General features: G+C 41.9%; 1 protein-coding gene across 13 annotated transcripts in view; it reads left to right on the top strand.

Moving 5' to 3' along the window:
• The window catches only part of R3HDM1 (R3H domain containing 1), a 170,310-nt gene that overhangs the window by 112,767 nt on the left and 37,447 nt on the right, over positions 1 to 20,096 (top strand). For all 13 annotated transcript variants that reach the window (XM_059727417.1, XM_019480431.2, XM_019480434.2 and 10 more), the window contains 2 exons: positions 3,883 to 4,146; positions 5,819 to 5,942. In XM_059727417.1, coding sequence (XP_059583400.1) covers positions 3,883 to 4,146; positions 5,819 to 5,942 — 388 coding nt within the window. The remainder of the gene's footprint in view (positions 1 to 3,882; positions 4,147 to 5,818; positions 5,943 to 20,096) is intronic.

Genomic DNA, 20,096 nt, shown 5'->3' with positions numbered 1-20,096 from the left:
TTCCGGTCCGCTTCTGGGTCCTCCACCAAACACACGGGGGAACCCCCCCGCGCCCTCCCGGATCAGCTATGCGGGGACCCCAGGTGCACCCCCAGACCTAGGAGGCACCAGTCACTGGGAGGGGGGCCCCCACGTGCTCTGTGGCAGACCCGGAAGTGGACTGGAAGTGCTTCTGGTCCACTTCCGGGTCCACCACCAAGTGCGCTGGGGACCCCCCCATGCTCCCGTGGGATGCTCCATCCACCCCAGCATCTCAGCGTTCATGGGCTGCCTGGTACCTTGAGGCATGTAGAAAAAACATTTAAAGCTGTGTCTGTGTCCGAATCATCGAATCTCTCCAATTCGATTCGGAGAGATTAAAGGGTCTCCTGATTCGGTTCAGATTCGGATATTCGGCCGCTGAATCAAATCGGTGACTGAAGCTTCACACAGCCTTATAGAATAGATATGTACCTTTAGACTAACTAAATAAGATATGTGTATATATTCCTATAGAGAGAGTGAGTGAGTGCACAAGCTTTCACAAACCAAGTTCTCCTTGTCAGATGCTTTGAAAGGACGTACAGAAAGCATTATAAGAAGGAGAGATAAATTAGAATACAGAAGACAGGTGTTGGAGGTAGGGGGAGGGGAGGAGTGCTGGGAAACGGAAGCAAATGAGCAATAAACCCATAGGAACAAAACAGGTAACAAAAGCTAATCCAGATAATAAGATAAGAATCCATAGTCCCTGGTAAACTATTAGGCTGCTGACAGACATGAAAAAAACCGAAAACAAAACAGTACTTTACTGGAAGAGGCAGTGCATTAATTTGACCCAGCTCCACAGCATCTATATAGATCGTGTGCTTCAGCAGGGCTTTTTGGCACTTTTATCTAATAGCTGATTCAATCAGCTATTAAATAAAAGCGCCAAAAAGCCCTGCTGAAGCACCTGATTTATACAGACTTTGGGCAAGCCAGATCAAACTGATGTGATGCCTCTTCTGGGCATGCGCTGGGCTTGGTGAGAGGGCACGCAGAATTTAAAGTAAAGCACTATTGGTTTGTTTTGGTTTGGTTTGTTTTTTACATCTCTAAGCAGCCTTACAGGTTAGCTTCCACCTACTGCAGAGTAGAGCAGCTGGATTGCTTTTTAGTTCTCTCTCTCTCTCTCCCAAATCAGTATAATTGTTTAATGAATCCAAATGTATTTTGAAGTCCTGCACACCTGACAAAGTACTCTGAGGGCTCACAACTGACAGTACATGTCGGCAATGGATCATTATGCCCTGGTGTTGAAAGCAGGATGTATGGGACAAAAACATTTTCAGCACTAAGGCAAGAAGTGTTCTTCAGTTTCCAACTGATTTATCCCCATCTATTTTAGCAGGTAAACAGTTCCAACCCTAATGGTTGAGGCCCATTATTGATAAGCTTGGCCTTTTAGGATTTGTACTTCTGTGTTTAAAATGTTTATTTCATTCACTGGGTATGATACCTTCAACGTGCTCTGCAGATATTAGTATAGTAGGGATGTGAGATATGTAGAAGTATCCTATATTATCAGATCAAGAAATTGAAGCATAACAGAGCAATGACACTTGTCCAAGGTAAAATCTGCGTGCAAACCTAAATCAGAACTCAAGTTTTACTGGCTCCTAGGCCTCTGCTTTGACATTCTGATACATTCTTCTGTTACTGAATAACTACCTACCTTTGATTTATGTATAGTTTTGTATTTGGCTAACGTTCTAACATAGTCCAGAAATACATTCTTTAATAAAGAAGTGCAGATGTGCCTTAGTTCATTGAGCTCCATATAATCAAAAGTACTTGGTTAGTTACTATTATATATACTTAGATGTACAGTTTTGAAAGAGAAAAATAACTTCACTATAATTTAATTTTTTACCATAAGATTCTTTGATTTGTGTTTCAGATTTTTGGGATTTCTACATTAGTCACACTGTAACGCTCCCCTTTCAGTATGGTGCTCAGCTTCAGTATTCCCCACCTCTTCCCCAGACCAAGGACTGCTTGCTCTAGGGAGTAGGTTGGTGACTTTGCCTCCCATTCCGTCTGCTCCTGAGGAAGCTGTAGGCACCAGCTTTGAAGTGCCATTCGGGGAACTAGCTGCCCGCCTCACAGCACTTGGGTACTGCTTCTACAGCCCCACATCAGGGCTGTGGTCACCAGTCTTGAAATGGCGCACCACTTTCCCCAGGACTGGGAGATGTGGAGCAACCTCTGCTCCCCACACCTTCCTCATGCTGGAGTAGTGAAGAGGGGGCAGTTTCAGGAAGTTTCTCAAATTTCCACCACTAGAAATGAACACTTGTTTGTGACCACACGTTGTGTTCAACAGGCTGGTTGGTGACATTCAGTTTGGTCTGGTAATAGATTCAGAGCATTTCACCTCTGGGTCACCAGTTCAAATGTGAACCAAGCTGGTAGTCTTCAACATGTATTTCCTACAGATGGCTGGTAGTAAAATAAGCTGATGGTCTCTGTCCAGAATATATGATATAAGTGCCCATAACCCATAAAAAAGACCTGCAGTTTCCTTTTAGTAGTAGTATCAACAGAAAGATATCTTGGTGAATGGCCCATACAAATTGAATTGCTATATATTCTTTTGCGGGTGAACTCTCCAGCTCATAGTTTAGTTATATTGGTAGCGTGATGTAAATAACCTTCTCTTTTGTCAGCCTGTACTGTGTTGAAACAGTTGGAAAAGTGTTCATACTCAGATTTCAGTCTCTTCAGGAACACTAGCTTCCTTCTAAATTATAAAGCTGAGGGCTGAGCTTGAGAGCTGAGTCAATAGGCAAGCAATGAGCTAAAAACAACAGTTAAAATATTACAAATAGTTTTCAGTACAACTAAAATCTACCAGTAATTTCATTAGGAATATGCTCAGCTTTAGCATCATTGTATTGCGTAGTGTCAAGTGTGATGTAGTTCTGCAAAATATAGGAGTCATACAAAAATGTAAGGAAAATACTTGTATGTAATTCAGATGATTTTCTAAATCCATTATCTTCTTTGCAGAACGAAGAACTTAAATTTCAGCCCTGTGATCTTCTTCAGTGCAAACTGAGGAAGGCCAGGTGTCCATAATATAGCTATGGCATGATGTCTGTGTATGCCACTGCCTTTTTTAAAGTCCAGGGTTGAGGGGTGAAGTGAAGCTTCCAGGTTAAAAAAGACTTAATACAGAAAGAGTTGAAACTTCACTGAACATTATCAGTGTCTATAAAATGGACACCAATCCTTAATTGTAGAATATCAGTGTTATCATGCTACAAATAAAAATAAATGACACACACATTCATTGAAAATAAAGTCCCTTTTTTTTTTTTATCTTGGTCTGTAAAAAACAAAATGCAAAATTAGATTCATCATCACTTTCATTCAGGACTGATATAGCCTCATTAGTTTTCTTCTGCGGCAATGCTGTGTGCATCCTGCTCTTTCTTTGAGAATTAAGTATTTTCATTTGGCGTTTCAGTTCAGATCAGAAAATACTGATAAATACAATTGTTGTATTTTACACAATTACTGTGGATCTAATTTATAGCAGCTTGATATTTTACCCTCACAATATGGCGAAAGACATACCTAAATAAAACCTGTTCTTTGTTTCAAATATGAAACCTTGAAATGATTCCCTATTTGAGCATAATTTCTCCACAAATTACCTTAATAATAATTCCTATGTTCTGTTTCTGTTCTGAAGCTTTACTTATTGTTTTTCTTTACGTTGTTAATACCATATATAATTGGACGAGTGCATATTGTAATTTTTCACTTACTGAAGAATTGACCTAACAAGTACTCTTCACCTGTATTCAAAGTGGAATTTAATTTTATCATCTTTTTTTTTTTTTATCATTATAGCAAGACAACCTAGGGTCACAATTTAGCCATATGAGTCTTGCTCGCCAGCCATCTTCTGATACTGCTGAAGCTCACACCATGTTCCAGTCCACTGTAGTACTTCAGCCCCCACAGCAGTCTGGCTATATCATAGCAGCAGCCCCACCTCCTCCACCACCACCACCAAGCCAACCAGTTCCTGCTCCTGGCTATTCTGCATCCAGCCATCCTGTTAACCAGCAGGTGCTCCAGCAACAGGGATATATGCAGCAACCAATATCACAGGTATATAAACTGTGTTTTCCCTTACAGCACAACTTAAATGTTGGCCATGGCATCAGTAATGAGCATATTAATTAAGGGATTAAGCAAATACAGGGGTATTAAACATACAGGCAGCTGAGCTACTGGCAGGCCTAGTGATTTGGGGCATAACTAGGGGTGGGCATAGCCTGACAGAATGCAGGGCCCTGGAGCCCTGTGGACATGACCATCAGCAGCAGATGTGTGAGGAGCCATGTGGTCCAGATCCAGCCCAGGGGGCAAGGTGAGCTCCATACCCCTAGGTTAATAGATCTTTTTTTGTTTGTTTTGCTTACATGCTTTGAAGTCAAATTAAAAAATGAACAGCCGTCCAGGTTTCATGCTTGTCTACTCATAACTGACAGAGACTTATGAGTGACAGTAGGCGTGGCTACACGAGATGCTATGTCACCATAGCAATACACTACGGCAACATAGCGTCGGTGGGCACAAACAATGACGCTACAGCTACATCACTGTAGCAACGCACTCCCTCACTATAGCATGTTGTTGCAATGACATAGCAGCTAAAAATAACTGTGCACCGCCAGCACAGCACAGTATGAGCTCTTACTGTGCTGTCATTTAGTACCACAGGTAGAAGCGCCCAGTAAAAAAAAAATCTGCATCATTAGTAGCGAGATTTACTATCTAACATAATATAAAATATGCATATATCTGCTCTGTTTTTAAAATGTTTTAATTTTATTTTTTTAAACAATAAACTTGTTTACAGTTGAGAAATCATCATCTTTTTAGTCCACCCACTCGGGTACATAAAGATAAAATAGTTGCTTATTTTGGCCTCACCGTAGAACAGCAGTAAGTGCTTCATCCTCTTTGTAAAACAACAACTAATTAATAGACATTCTAAACAGAGTCTGTTTCAAAATTTACTGAAAATTATTTATGATGCCAATATAAGGAATGCAGTTAACAAACTGGAGTTGCATTCCTTTTTGCCATGCTAGAAGTACACCAAAATGCACTTGCTGAATGAAAGACAAAACTGAAATGAAATGAATACTCTGTCTTTAAGCATCTTTTATTGTGGGGCTGTCCAACTTCAAAGTGGCCAGGGCCACATGCCCAATGGGCTGCACTAGTGATGGTTGCACACCTCAGGAGGGCACTAGTGGTGGCCACAGGCACATACCTATGGGCCCTCCGTCCAGCTGTACCATGTGCAGGTGGCTACTCCCCAGCCCATTACACTGGGCATGCAGATGCCCCTCCCTGCATGGTGTGGCACCCCACATCACCTTCAGTTTCTTGTGGGCTCCTCTGTGGCCCTGTGCCACATAAGCACTCTGGGCTGCTGGCTCCCCCAGCACCATGGAGTACACCACTCCATTCTATCCCATGGGTTAGAGCATGCAGCAGAAGCCAGGGAGTTCCCAGTCCCCAGCTCCTTCTGTAGCTGAAACTATACCAGCAGCAGTGACCAAGTCGGAGCCCAAGGGGCTGTTAACCCCACCAGTTGGACAGCCACATTTTATTGAATTATGGATATTTTGCCTGAATTGCCATTATTATATGCATCTTTCTGCTCCAGCACAGAAACTGCCTCTCTCTTCTTTCAGCATTCATTGTTTTTCTGCTGCCTTTTATAAACTTGAAAATGTGAATTCCCTAAATGTTGATCTTTTTTCAGATGCCAACTTGTTATTGTGCTCCTGGCCAGTATCCGCACTCCAGTCAGCAATATCGACAAGTTACTTCTGTCCATTACAACACACAGCAAAGCCAGCCACTGCCACAGCCTGCACAACAGACAGGTTTGCTGAGTTTTTTCTCTGCTTTTTGTGCTTACAGGCTGTTAAGAATACTACTGATGCTTTCAGATATTTAATCTCAGCAAAGCAACATTGGCTAGTTATGCAAAAATATTTTTCATTTTATAAAACTTGACAGTTGTTCCACTATGAAAGATGGCAAGTCTCCTTTAAATGGAGCTTGTGGCATTGTTATCATCCTTTGTGTGCATTTACTCTTATTTTGAAGTCTTCTGCTCCATGCCTCTGTTTGTGAAGACCTAAATACAGAATGCAGTTTGTGATAGGATCTTATGTGAGAAATGAAAATAAATAGTTTGCACATGAAACTTGAAACTTGTAGAACTTCAGGGGTCATCTAGGTCAGTCCTAGTCTTCTGTCCAGGTGTAGGATTTGCTCTTTCTGAACCATCCTAAACATGCCTACCCAGTATTTTTTGAAAACTTCAAATGAGAGAGATTCCACAAATTCCCTAAGCAGCTTGTTCTGTGTTTTAATTTTAGCCCGTAAATTAATATAAATAAATCTATCCTGTAACTTGAGTTTCATGGTGCCTTATTTCTTCAGTTACTGAATTAAATATTCTTAAATATTCTTCAAATCTAAGGGGGGAATTTATGTGCGAATAGGTAGCTTTGGGACTAAGATGCCATTTCTCAAACTGAGGGACATTTGAATGGCATGTCCACTTCTTCAAAAGTTAAAGAAAATGTTAGGTATAGAAATTTGTTATTTCCAAAGGCAAGCACTGAATACTCAGAAAATATTGAAACTACAGTATAACCTCATAAATCTGGCGTGCTCATACCTGCCGGAAATTTGAAAATTCCAGATTTTTGGCATTTTTACCACTGGCAGCTGGTCATGGAGTGGGGTTGGGGGGGTGGGTAGCAGCAACCAGTCTGGGAGCTATGGCCACATGCAGAGCAGCGGTAGCCACTGTGTACAAGCTTCCCCCTCCGCTGCTCTGAGACTGGCTGCTGATACTCCGCGATGTAATGTATTTTTTAAAAGTGCTGAATTTTCGAGAATTCCAGATTTTTGATATCCAGATTTATGAGGTTATACTTTAGCATTAATTTTTCTTCTGCTACTTTTTGTTTGTAAGAGATTGCAGCTACAAATGTATCAACTGATACTTTTTACTCTATATATCATTTGTGATGTAATGAGATCTAGATGTCAAAGAAATTACTGTATCTGCTCATGATTTAAGTCCTTTGGCATTACATATCAAGTCAGTCCTGTTTCTGGTAACGGCTGCTCTTCTGTGTTTGTAACATCTCTCTGGTAAAATCCCACAGGACTAATTTCTGGTCTCGTCTCTTCTATTTTCTCTCCACCTTTCTCTTCCAGATCAACTTTAATTTTAACTACTGCTTTAAATCTTCTGATAATTTTGAATATTCTGAATTGCTAGGAATGTTTAGATTCCAAAAGTAGATTATTTGCTTTTGGTCAAAGAAATGAATTAATTGAGATAAGAGCCAAACTTCATCAGAAGCGACCAATGATATTAAAGGTGCAGCTTATGGGCTCCTATACATGTGCCCCAAGATGGAGGGTGGGGGTGGCATTTTAATTAGAGCGGCTCTTGGGAGCCGCTCTGATGTAAATGCCCACAACATCTCGTGTATTCGGCATACTTCATTTAAAAATGGTGGTGGGGGCGTTTTATCTAAAGTTCATTCAAGAAGCTTTAGTTAAAGCACCCCTACCACCATTTAGAAACATGGGACACTGAATACACAAGACACTGCAGCACGCTGGAGTATTCTGATTAGAATCGGAATGTGTCAAAGCATGTGTAAAAGTGTGCTGCGAGACAGAGCCTCTAAATCAAGCCTTTTAACTTGGAAAGTTGGTAACTTGAAATTAGAGATACCCAGATTGCTAGTAAGTTGAGAATGTAAGTCAACAACCCTACAATCAGAATGCTTAATATTCTACCCATTTATTTCCTTAATTTATGAAGGTCCTATTGAACACACTTAGGACCAGGTATAGTTGACTGTACAGCTTAAAATTGACAGCCTCAGAGAATGTTTGTATTTCCAAAGGGAAGCTGTTCACCATCTCAAACTGTTCCAGGATGTTCTTTCCTCCACCACAATATACTGCCATGGACTATGGCTCTTAATCTATTACTTCCAGTAAAGCTGCTGTGTTTCTGGAATCACACGAGAGTTTGCTAACAGAGGATCCAAGTATTACAGTTTGAGGCCACAGCAGAAGCACTTACGGTGCGGACTGTCAGATTCAACAAGTCTGCAAATTCCACTAAATACCTTGTGATAAGGACATGGAAAAGGAAGGGAAAGGAAGGAAGTGATGGTTTTCACAGAAATGTGTATGAACAGTAATAATTTTCCTACTTTTACAACTCAAGATGATGTCTCCTATTTCAAAGAAATTTTGCTGCAAGATAATATTGTAGATACTACAAATTCCCTATCTGATGAGAGAATGCTTTTATTGACTGTCAAAATTCTTTCCTTAAGCAGTTACTAATTTTACTATTCTGCAATAGTTTAACGTCTTCTTTACAGATTCTATCCACCTTAGATAAGTTATAGTGGCAGATCTGGAAGTTTCATACACTGTATTTTTAAAGTGTTAACTGTGGCTTCTAACCACCTTTCATGCCTGTATTGACCAGGTTCAGTTAGATAGAAGTGCTACTTTTGAACATGAGAAAAATACATTCAAGCAACCTTCATGAAGGTTGTTTTCTTTCCTGAGTTAAGCATGACAGTTACTTCCACTATCTAGATATAGGTGTAACCTTTGGCTCTGACCTTTTAACCTTGGCCCAAATGTATTAACATCTACAGATTTACATTCTGAAATCTGCATCAGGCTCCTTTTACAAATCAAAACTGTACCCAAAGTTCACTTATCCACAATTTGTCATATCCACAAATGTTGTTATAAATTAAGGTGTATTGATGATAAGAACAATGCAGATAAATGCATGTAGGTTATAAAAATGTGTGAAGTGCAAAACCATAGTAGCAGTTAGCACTTCAGTTATGTAATTGAATTTCATTTTATGTATGAATTTATGGAAATCATAGGTGTCAAGAAACGCAACTTTAGTGTAACTACAGTGTGATTAAATCACAGTATAAAATGTAACATTTTCAGAATGTATTTTTAAATTTAATCTTTTCGGGATATAGATTCCTTCTCTCCATGTAGCACAGCATTTACCTGTGTCTAACAAAGTAAGAGGAAAATTGAATTAGGACTGTGCGAGGAGGAGTTAGAATTTGTTTGCAAGGGTTGGTGAACTTTTTTGACTGAAACTTATGTGTATGTGGTGCCAGTAAAATACTAAAGTTTAGAGCCTTTCATTCTTGTCCATATTCTGCATAAGCAAGGTACTTTCATTTTGAAGAATAACTGCAGCTTTTTATATACTTGAAAAATTAGGAACATTGGGTGCTGATTCAAGTTACTTTGTGATGCCATGTCCAAAATTGTTAGTTGCAAAGCTGCCTGCCTGAACAAAAGTAGGACTGATAAGAAAAAGGAAAAAAGGCTTTTTTTTCTACTTCATATATTACAAAAACATATATATGGCACTAGAGACGACCCAAGCAGGGTGTGGAGCCCAGAGCAGATCAGCTTGTGCGGGGCCCTGCCCCTGGATACAAGGAAGCCGGTGGCGGATTCGGCGGCAGGGGGCGGGTGTCAAGCTGCCAGATGTGCAGCTGGCAGCAGCGTGGAGTTACCATGCTGCTTTGTCTGGCTCTGCAGGGCCTGGGGCAGTTGCAGTGATTTTTGCACCCCCTTTTTTGAGTGGTTGTCTATATATATTCTGTCTTTGGATGCATGGGATGATCCTTATAGCTTTGGGCACCCCCCTACCACAGTGACAAGAAGCATAAAGACAACCACACTTATGGGTGCACATGCATTGTCTGAGCTGCTTGCTCATGGTCTACCACATTACTTTAAATAGCAGTAAATAGTTACTTACCAGTTTGTTACTGATTTTATTTTAGGGCAGAAAACATTCTGAAATTGTAGTGTTTCCTCTTTTGGAGGAAGAAAACCTGATGAGTATATTTTTTTCATTTTTGTTGTGTTGTTTTGTTACCTCGGAGTCTGCCTTAGGGCTATGACCAATCATTATGATTGAATAACTCCATGCTTTAAAACTCGCCCATTATATGAGACTATGATGCTATCTGTTGATGGACACACGGCATGTTTATTGTGTCTACATGTGTGACGTAGCAAATAGATATACATTTTAAATGTATAAGGGAACCTAAAGAGTAGGGAGTCTGAAGATTTAACATCTGGAGAGATACATGCATCTCTCTTCTGACCCCTTGAGAATCAACATTTCTGAGCAAACATCCTGAAAAAAATATGAATTAACTCCTCTGCTCATGGAACTTAATCATATAAAATTAGGGTTGGAAGGGGCCTGAGAAGGTCATCTAGTCCAACCCCCTGCTCAAAATAGGACCATGCCTAACTACCATCCCAGCCAAGTCTGTGTCAGTCATCTTCCTTAACTGCTAAGACTTCAGAACAAGGGATAGAACAGGTTATGACCCCTTAAAGGAAAAAATATCTAGGCTTCTTTCACACCACTTCCATGAGAAGTCAGTCATCTAACCCTTTCCAAGAGTGTAAACAAGCCTTGCATTTCTCCAAGTGAGGAAGCCTTTTGTTCCAGGGTCCTATAGACATAGCAGTCCATTGTCCCACTTCATGTACCTGTGAAATAGGCAAGATAAAATGTGCTTACACTTTTTTCCAGAGATAATGCGGTGTGTGTCTAAGTTAATAGTGGTTCATTCAAATTGCCAGTTATTCCAGGGACAAACCTGTCAGGTTGTGTGCCACAACCTGTCTCTCTGGCCACTGAGCAGCAAGACAGCTTGGAAGGGCTACGTATGTAAAGGGCTATGCCGCTCCTCTTTTATCCTGAGTTTTGACTTCATCAGTTGGGACTGCCTCATATGGGACTTTGCTTTATAGCTTAAGAATGGAAGGGTGGTTCAGTCTCTAATTCTGTTGCATTGCTGGCTTCTTATCTGAGTATGCAACAACAGTAAAACTTATGATGATGGATTTCATGATGTCAGAATCTGTCCAGATAGTACTTGCATTAAGACCACATTGACATTTGTTACTGCTGTAGGCAGACTTGGACTGGCATCTAACAGGTGAAGGGCTCAATATTCTGGTTTCAGTTCCCTGAGTAATTCATGTTAACGTGCCTGGTCTTTTGTGGTGGATCTTTTGAATATTTCTTTAAGAAATCTAAAAAGTTGTTATATTACATAACACAAAGCTGAACCTGAAATAGTTGTTGTTCCATTATAGCAGCAGCATTCTCTGTATTCATGACAGCAATATCCTACCTAAGGAGATGAGTTAATAAATCTTACTTCTCGTTGTACTGTTTAATACTTTTTAATTGTGTTTATACTATAATGAATTTAATAGCTATAAAATTACCTGTTTCTCTGGGTTTCTTTAACATTTGTTGTGCATACTGATGTGATGCGTCTTCCTGAGAATATTGTAAATGAAGCCATGTTTGTTTAATATTTAGGAACGGTTTGACCTTATTCATGAGCTGTTGGATTCGGGGCCGTAACACTGTCTGAGAGGGTTACATTTCTCACAGTGAACCGGTCTCTTTTTCAGCTGCTTCCTGGCTTCCTTTTTAAGGAATTTCAGGTGCGTTTGTTTTGTGTTCCATTTCTCAATAAAATTGCTTGTACATATTTCGTGAACCTAAAACATTTAAGAAGATAGTGCTTTTGCTAATCAGAGAAGTGGCTTCTCCTACGGCACCTAACTATGATTTGGATAAGGGGGAGTTAAACCAGCTTCTGCTGTTCAACCTCCAACTTCAAATATAAACTCTACTCATCATTTCCCTGTATTTTTCATTTATTTTTGTATGAAGGTTATGTTTCTCTCCCTTAATGTGTTTTTTCACAAAATGCATAAGAAAGCTTTTATTTCTGTTTTACTTCTAAAGATTTAAAATCATAGTATTAGTTACCGTATTGTATTAATATTGAGAAGCATGTGTTCTTTGATTGTAGCTGCCATGTCAAACTATTTTTGTAAAAGAAAACGGTCTGTTACAGCAGGTGCAGCCTTTTTTGCTGAGTGCTGCATTTCTATCATACTTTCTCTGCCATGGTGAAGTAGTGAGGCTAAAAATAGAACCTTCTTTGGAACCCTGTAGGGAACCATCTTAGCAATCAATTTATATTGTCCCAGTTCTTCTCTCAGCTTGGAAAATTGATTGAATCTGTCTGAAAGTGCCAGAAGAAGCTGAAAAATATTCAAAGCAACATTGCAGTTGCTTGGAAATGAGAACATTACATTGCAGCACTATTGATTGCATCCATCATATACTGGAACTTCAATATTACTGCTGTTACTCATGTTAGACTGCTTTTTAGATGTGATAGATTATACAGTAACTTAGTACATTAAGGTATCTCTTTTGTTAGAAAACATCTTTCAGAGCAATTGAGGGATGAAAAGTTTATATGTAGTTTGAAATGGCAAATTTCTGCATATTAAATGGAGTTGCTTTGGTGTCCCTCAGCACTGTTGCAAAGTTAAAATTAAAATGAAGTTATAAAGTTGATATTTCTTTGCAAAGTACATGGTGAATATTATTCTGATAACATGTGCTCTTAATTTTGTCTATTTGATAATAAAACTAAGGTTCACCTTAGTTTTATTATTAGTGCTTTTTTTTTCCTTTTTATTAAAGCTGTATTTGTTTTCACACTTAAATTTCAGGTCCATTTTTTTTTAAGTCTTGGATTTCACTGGAGTTTGGTATAATGTGGCTTCACCCAATTATGTCTGCCCACAGTTATTTATTTAGCTGTGCCATTTTAAAAGGTAGAGTACACTTGCTCATGTAAAAAAAACCCATATAAGCAGCTAAAGGATAGAGAGGAACATCACAGGTTCTAAACACTTCAAGGCTATTTTTTCTTAACCTAAACTTTGGAGATCGTGTCTAAAGATGCATGGATACATCTACACAAGACATTTGCTGTGAAGCTGCCTAATTAGCTCTGAAGTACTACATGTGCAGCTCTTAGGCCGCAGTAAACTAATTAGCTGCGCTGCAGGTTAGTACTTGTAAATACAAGTACTACCCTGCAGTGGCATTATTTAATGCATAGCATCACACATGTAGATGCTTAAGGGGCTGGCTGTGGCACAGGGTGTTTCAGCATGGGGGCTGCCTGATGGCTAGCTCCGCACTGGAGCACCCTTGTGCCCCAGCCAGCCCTTATGCAGCATCTGGAGCTGTCAGAGCAGGCCTGAGCTGGCAGGCTAACTGACCTGGCTCGACATGCCGCAGTCCCGGGTACACATGTAAATGTGGCACTTGGGAGCAATAAACTTCAGCACAATGTGCCCGTTTTTTTCAGTTAATATAGTAGTGTTACAGATCTGAGTGGAGGCAAACCTAGTGTACAAAGTAAAGCCTGACTGCTACAAGAGCATTATGATTGCCAAAGGAAGGACCATTAAGAATATAAGTACATTCTCCCTGGAACTGACTCAGGTGAAGAATCAAGTTTTTGCTTTCAGACATTTATTACTTGGAAGTGAAATACAGTAACAGCTAGCAAAATATAGTTTGACTCTTTCAAGTTAATTTTTCACAGAGATGTTCAAGATTCCTTGCCTAGTTAGCAAAATTTATAATGCTGAAACATGACAGCCACACTTTTTTCCTTTATACATTCATTGAAGTCAGTGCTCTTGAAATGTACACAGGTCTTGAATATTAACGTATTTCATACGTGCTTTTTCTCTAACAGAAAATAATTCTACCTGAGTCCTTGACTGAAATTGTCTTTGGTTGTTTATAGAACTAGCACAGTTTAGATCAGGGAATGCCATCATCTTATGCACTCAACTCTGGACAAAAGTTAAGTATTTGAGAATGGTCTTTCATGACTTATAAGAACAGAAATACATTAGCTCAGTACCCAGCTGAGACTTGTCATTTTTTCAGCTAGCCAAACATCTCTCTTACATGCTCCTTATGAAGCCTCAGATATATAGATAAAAGCTTCAAGAAAAATTCTGTTTTCAACCAGCTGGGTATATGACATATAATATATAATTTCAGCAGTATCACTGATGGCTCTTAAAAATCATTATTTATCTTTTCTTAGAGGGTAAGATCTCCAGTGGCTAGTTGGGGACAAATTGTAAATGTGAAAACTGAAGTGCTCTTGCTTCATCTTGTGTTATTCCTTCTAATTTCTTTCCACAGTACCCTAACGTAAGGTGGAATTTTGTCTCTGGAGTTGCATTTCATCAACTTTTTAGTTAAAATTTGACTTAACTGTCAATTTTTTTTTTTTAATTTGTTAGATTTTATAAAAAGTGGCACTTTGGAAAGCACACATTTTACTGATGGTTTAGCTTTGAATCTCACTATTTTTCCCTTTTTTCTGTTTGGAGTTTAGCAGTTGCTTCATTGCATTCATTAAGAAGTGTGTATACTTCATTATATGCAAAGAACAAATAGCTTTTTGTGCAGCCTTCTGTGCAGTTTAAACAGAGACTTGAACATTTTTTTATGAATGAATGTGATGTCTATTGCCCACTAAAATACTTTACTTATGGTTTAAACTACCATATTTATTCAAATATAAGACAAAGGTTTTCCCCCCAGTCAACATGGGGGCAGAAAGCCCTTCATCTTACCCCCTCATACAAGGAAACCTCGCTAAATGCATTGTCTAACATTAAACATCTGCCAAAAGCAGCATGTGCTCAGTAATGGAAACCAACTATAAAGTTGATTAAATGAAGCCAACACTGAGCATGACTATGAAACACATGGCCCATGTGCAGTAAACATACAGGTGGGAATCTTTTTGTATTTACATATTTTATTAAAAACACATTTATCACCCTGTACTTGACATATTGAGCATCCTTATTTTACCAAAACTTCATATTGCAAAAACAACTACATGCATCTAAAAAGATACTCTATACGTTAAACCCTTAAACAACATACTTCCACTTCCCACAAAAAAAAAACAAACAACCCTTACAGGCTCTTTTTCTTCATACCATGAAAACTTATTACCTCAGTAACCACCTGAAACTCTGCCCCTCCCATCAGTCCTCTCTCTTGGTTCAGTGAAACAAGTGTATCCAGTCCTTTTTCCTCCACTTTTCTACCTCTTCTCTGACTTCTTCCTTCTCCCAGTCGATGTAATATTTCAGTTAATGTAGTCCCAACTTAAGGCACCCTTCTTTCGGTGAAAGCCAAACACTTAAAAACCAGGGGCTTCTTACTTTCCACAAAATAGTTTTAACGCGTGCCGATAAAATCCTTAATAACGTTGCCTCTGGTCCCTTTGGTATGAGTCCGTATAGTACCATCTCCAGGTTTAACCTGTGTGCTAACAGGTTTATTTTGGTGACACTCAGAAAGCAGAGGAGTTCTACAGCAGGGCTTTTCAACCAGGGGTATGTGTACCTTTGGGGTACTTTGGGAGGCCTCGGGGTACGTGGCAGTGGCGCAGAGAAGCCGGTGGCACTTCCAGTCTTGCTGCTGCATGCTGCGCAGGGGACAACTCCTCCCCCCCCACTTGTTGACCGGTCTTTGGGTGTACCCCAACCAAAAAAGCACTGTTCTACAGAATTCCACAGTACATGTGTGTGTGCACATGTCTATGAAAGGTTTGTGCCTTTACAATTTCAAAATAACCAAATTTGTTATTTTGAACACTGTTTATTGAAGACATTTCTCTAGCCACTGTCACCATTGTATCTGAGTGCCGTGCAAACCTAAAGCCATGTTATTTATGTCAGTAAAACAGAACTCTCCTCTTTCCACCTTCTGAATTTCTTGATGAATTCCGGAGTGGAAAATGGACTAGGTACAGCTTGGGATCAGCTTTTGCGTATGAGGAAGGTTTTTGTCAGAGCAGTCATTTTGCTCTTGAGCATGCGTTCTGATTTTTTTGCAGAGGATGGTATATCTAGCTTTACATACTGTTTCCTTTAAATTTTGTGTTCAACCCAGTGTGGTGGGAACTAAATTCATAGTTTCATAGTAGCTAGGGTCAGGAGGGACCTGAACAGATCATCTAGCCTGACCCCCTGCCACAGGCAGGAATGAATGCTGGGTTCACAAGACCCCAGACAGGTGATCATCCAACCTTCTCTTGAGTTTGCCCAAGGTAGGGGCGAGGACCACTTCCCTGGGAAGTTGGTTCCAGAGTCTGGCCACCCTAACTGTAAAATATTGCCTCCTGATCTCTAACCTAAACCTGTTCTCCATCAGCTTATGACCATTGTTCCTTGTCACCCCAGGTGGTGCTGGGGAGAATACGGCTTTTCCTATTTGCTGATGATCTCCCCTGATGAGTTTGTAGGCAGCCACCAGGTCCCCCCTCAGCCTCCTCTTGCTGAGGCTGAACAGGTTCAGGTCCCTCAGTCACTCCTTGTAGGGCCTGTCCTGCTGCCCTCTCACCAAGCGGGTGGCCTCCTCTGAACTCTCTCCAGGCTGGTCGCATCCTTTTTGAAGTGCGGCGCCCAGTACTAGACACAGTACTCCAACTGTGGCCTGACCAATGTCACAAAGAGGGGGAGAATCACCTCTCTGGACCGGCTTGAGATGCACCTTTGGATGCATGATAAGGTATGGCTGGCCTTGCTGGCTGCGGTCTGGCATTGGTGGCTCATGTTCATCTTGGAGTCAATAATGACTCCAAGATCCCTTTCCGCCTCTGTGCTTTCAAGAAGGGAACTCCCCAGCCTGTATGCATGCTGTGGATTCCTTCTCCCAAGGTGCAACACCCTGCATTTGTCTACATTGAACCCCATCCTATTCTCATCTGCCCACTCTAGTTGCAACCTCTCTCTCCCTCCAAGTGTGTCCACCTCTCCCCACATCCTAGTGTCATTAGCAAACTTGGACAGTGTGCTTTCCACCCCCTCATCCAAGTCGCTGATGAAGATGTTAAACAGTGCGAGCCTGAGGACCGAGCCCTGGGGTACCCCACTGCTCGCATCTCGCCAGGTTGAGTACGACTCATCCACCACTACTCTCTGGGTGCGCCCCATCAGCCAGTTTTTTACCCATCCAACTGTGTGTAGGCATCAGTGCCACAGTTGTTCAATTTATTAATGAGAATGGGGTACTGAGACAGTGTCAGAGGCCTTCTTAAAGTCTAGAAAAACTACATCCACGGCGACACCATCATCCAAGGATTTAGTTACCTGGTCATAAAAGGCGACCAGGTTGGTTTGTCAGGACCTGCCTTTGATGAACCCATGCTGGTTGCCCCTGAGCATGGTCTCCCCTGCTGGCCCCCCACAGACATGCTCCTTGATGATTCTCTCCAAGATCTTCCCAAGGACCGAGGTGAGGCTTATAGGCCTGTAGTTACTTGGGTCCTCCTTCCTCCCTTTCTTAAAAATGGGGACCATATTAGCTAGTTTCCAATCCCCTGGCACCTGGCCAGATGACCACGAATGCTCATACAGCCGGGCCAAGGGCTCCGCGATGACCCTTGCCAGCTCCCTCAGCACCCTTGGGTGGAGAGCAGACCTGCAGATTTAAAAATGTCTAGCCCTTCCAGAAGATCCCTAACTACATCTGCACTGACTGAAGGCCTGACAGAGCTGTCCCCGAGATTGTCCCTACCTCTGGTAGGAGGAATGTCCCAGTCCCTGTTCAAGAAAACGGAGGCAAAGAAACTGTTAAAAATATCGGCTTCCTCATCTGGTGTAGCCACAAGGTTACCAATCGAGTCTTGCAGGGGCCCTACATTGCTTGGTGCCCTCTTCTTGCTCCGAATGTACTTGAAAAAGGACTTTTTGTTGTCCTTAATCCTGGATGCTAGCCTGAGTTCCATCTCTGCCTTGGCCTTCCTAACAGCCCTCCTACACTCCCGGGCCAAGGAGGAGTACTGCTTCTTGGTTATAGCCCCTCCCTTCCACTGGTTGTATGCCTCCCTTTTAGTCCTCAGGTATTGCTGAATGCTCTTGCTGAGCCAAGGGGGTTTCTGAGCACTCTTATCCCCCTTACTTCTCTCAGGGACTGTTACCCTTTGGGCCTGAAGGATTGCTCCCTTAAGGTATGACCATCCCTCATGGACTCCCATCTCCTCTACCTTCTGGGTCCTCAGTGCCTCCCCCACTAATCTCCGAAGCTCATTGAAGTTGGCCCTGCTGAAGTCAAGGGCTTTAGTCTTGCTATAAGTCCTTGACACCCTGCGGTGGATAGTGAATTCCAGCAGGTGATGATTGCTATTGCCCAGGTGGTCAAGGACCTGCAGTCCCCTCACCAGGTCATCCCCAGTGGCCAGGACCAGGTCCAGTAAGGTGTTACTCTTAGTGGGACTGTGCACCTTCTGGATAAGGTGAAGGTCCTGTAATATAGCCAGGAACCTATGCGAGCGGTCAGACCTGGCTGTCTGCTCCTCCCAGCAAAAGTCTGGGTAGTTTAGGTCACCCATGACAATGACATCCCTTGACCTAACCGCCTCCATAAGCTGACCGGAGAAGTCCCAGTCCAGCTCTTCCCCGTGGTTGGGTGGTCTGTAGTAGATACCCACCGTAAAGTCCCTTTTGCCATACCCCCCATTTAGTTAAACCCAGTGTCTCCGCGCGGCCCTCCTCTAACCCGAAGCTAATCCTTGGTGATGTGAGTTGCTCTTTGACATAGAGTGTGACCCCCTCCCCCCTCTTTCCTCTCTGTAAATTCATCGCTAACGTGGTTAATTTCTTTCTTGATTTCTATGCATTGCACCCAATCTTCTAAGAAAACTGAAAATGGGACTAGCAGACAGCTGACTGAATTTATTATAGACAGAATCCCGTATTCAGTTTATACAGCTGTATAAAATGTTAGGTGTACTTATCTTTCTTTTCTGATGTTCTACATAAGTGTTCCATATTAATTTTACAAGCGTTTAGTATAAGGGTGGTCAGATTAACCTTTCAGATGTGATGCAGAGGGAGTAATCTGTAGCACAAATACCTGCCAGTTTAATGCTGTCACTTTTTCAGATGGAACAGCAGCCGTGCTTTTGGTACCTGCTACAAATGTTCAGTAAAATTTAGGGGTGCACTGATATAGAATTTTTGGGCCAATACTGATGGCCGATTTTTAAGGAGCCATATTGGCTGATACTGATCCAATTCCAATATGCAGCCAGGCAACGTGGAGAATGGTGTCCAGCTGATAAATGTGTTGTGGGGAAAGGGGCAAGGGGGGGAGGGAAGGGGTGTGGGGGAGGGGCAGATTGAGGCCCCTGCAGTGAGGGAGGGAGTGGGGCTGGGGCAGGCGCTGCACAGTCAGGGTAGGGCGCAGAATAGAGCCTCGAGCGACTCATCTGGGGAACTCCAGGGAGGCAGGGGAGTGGCTCCTGCCACTGTGTGCACCCTGGGAGAGCGTGTGCCTCTGGATCTGTGTGCGGAGTGAGAGCAGGCTGCCACTGCAAGCTGAGGCTGGGACTGGGCCAGGAGCTTGCAGTGGGCAGCAGCAGTACTGGGAGGGGGTTATGGGGGGGCTGCAGCCACCCCAAAATTCACCATAATCCCTCCCCCCATAGCCCCCTCCAAAGGCACCAAAATCCAAGTTTGCCCAGGGCACTGCATGCACGCACACACAAGCAGCCCATGCTCACTGCAGGATTTCCTGCTACCCTGCCCCACGGATCCCCACCCCAGGCAGGAGGAGGAGCAGTGCGCCTCCAGCTGCAGGTCAGGAGGAGCCAAAACAGTGCAGGCAGGGTGGCACCAATCCGGGACTTTTGTTGCCATTTTCATCAACTAACTGGGAATGCCAGGACAGCCTATGAAATCCAAGCCTGTCCCAGCCAAACTGGGACATATGGTCACCCTACTTAAAAGCCAAATCAATTGGATTTATTGCTGTTGATACACTTCGTAACTAACATAGAATAGGAGCCACATGCAGGTTTTAATGATATCATAGCCACTTTTAAAGTATAGAGCTGACAGGCAGTGCATTACTGTTCCACTTTCTTCACTGTAAACCATTTACTGGACGATCAAACCTTCAATATGAAAGGTAATCAGTTTCCATGCTGTTATTGTTCTCATTAGTACAGACTAATCTAACTGAGAATTGA

Source organism: Alligator mississippiensis, chromosome 4, assembly GCF_030867095.1.
Source record: "Alligator mississippiensis isolate rAllMis1 chromosome 4, rAllMis1, whole genome shotgun sequence".
Classification (NCBI taxonomy): domain Eukaryota; kingdom Metazoa; phylum Chordata; order Crocodylia; family Alligatoridae; genus Alligator; species Alligator mississippiensis.
This window is presented reverse-complemented; position numbering and strand designations above follow the sequence as displayed.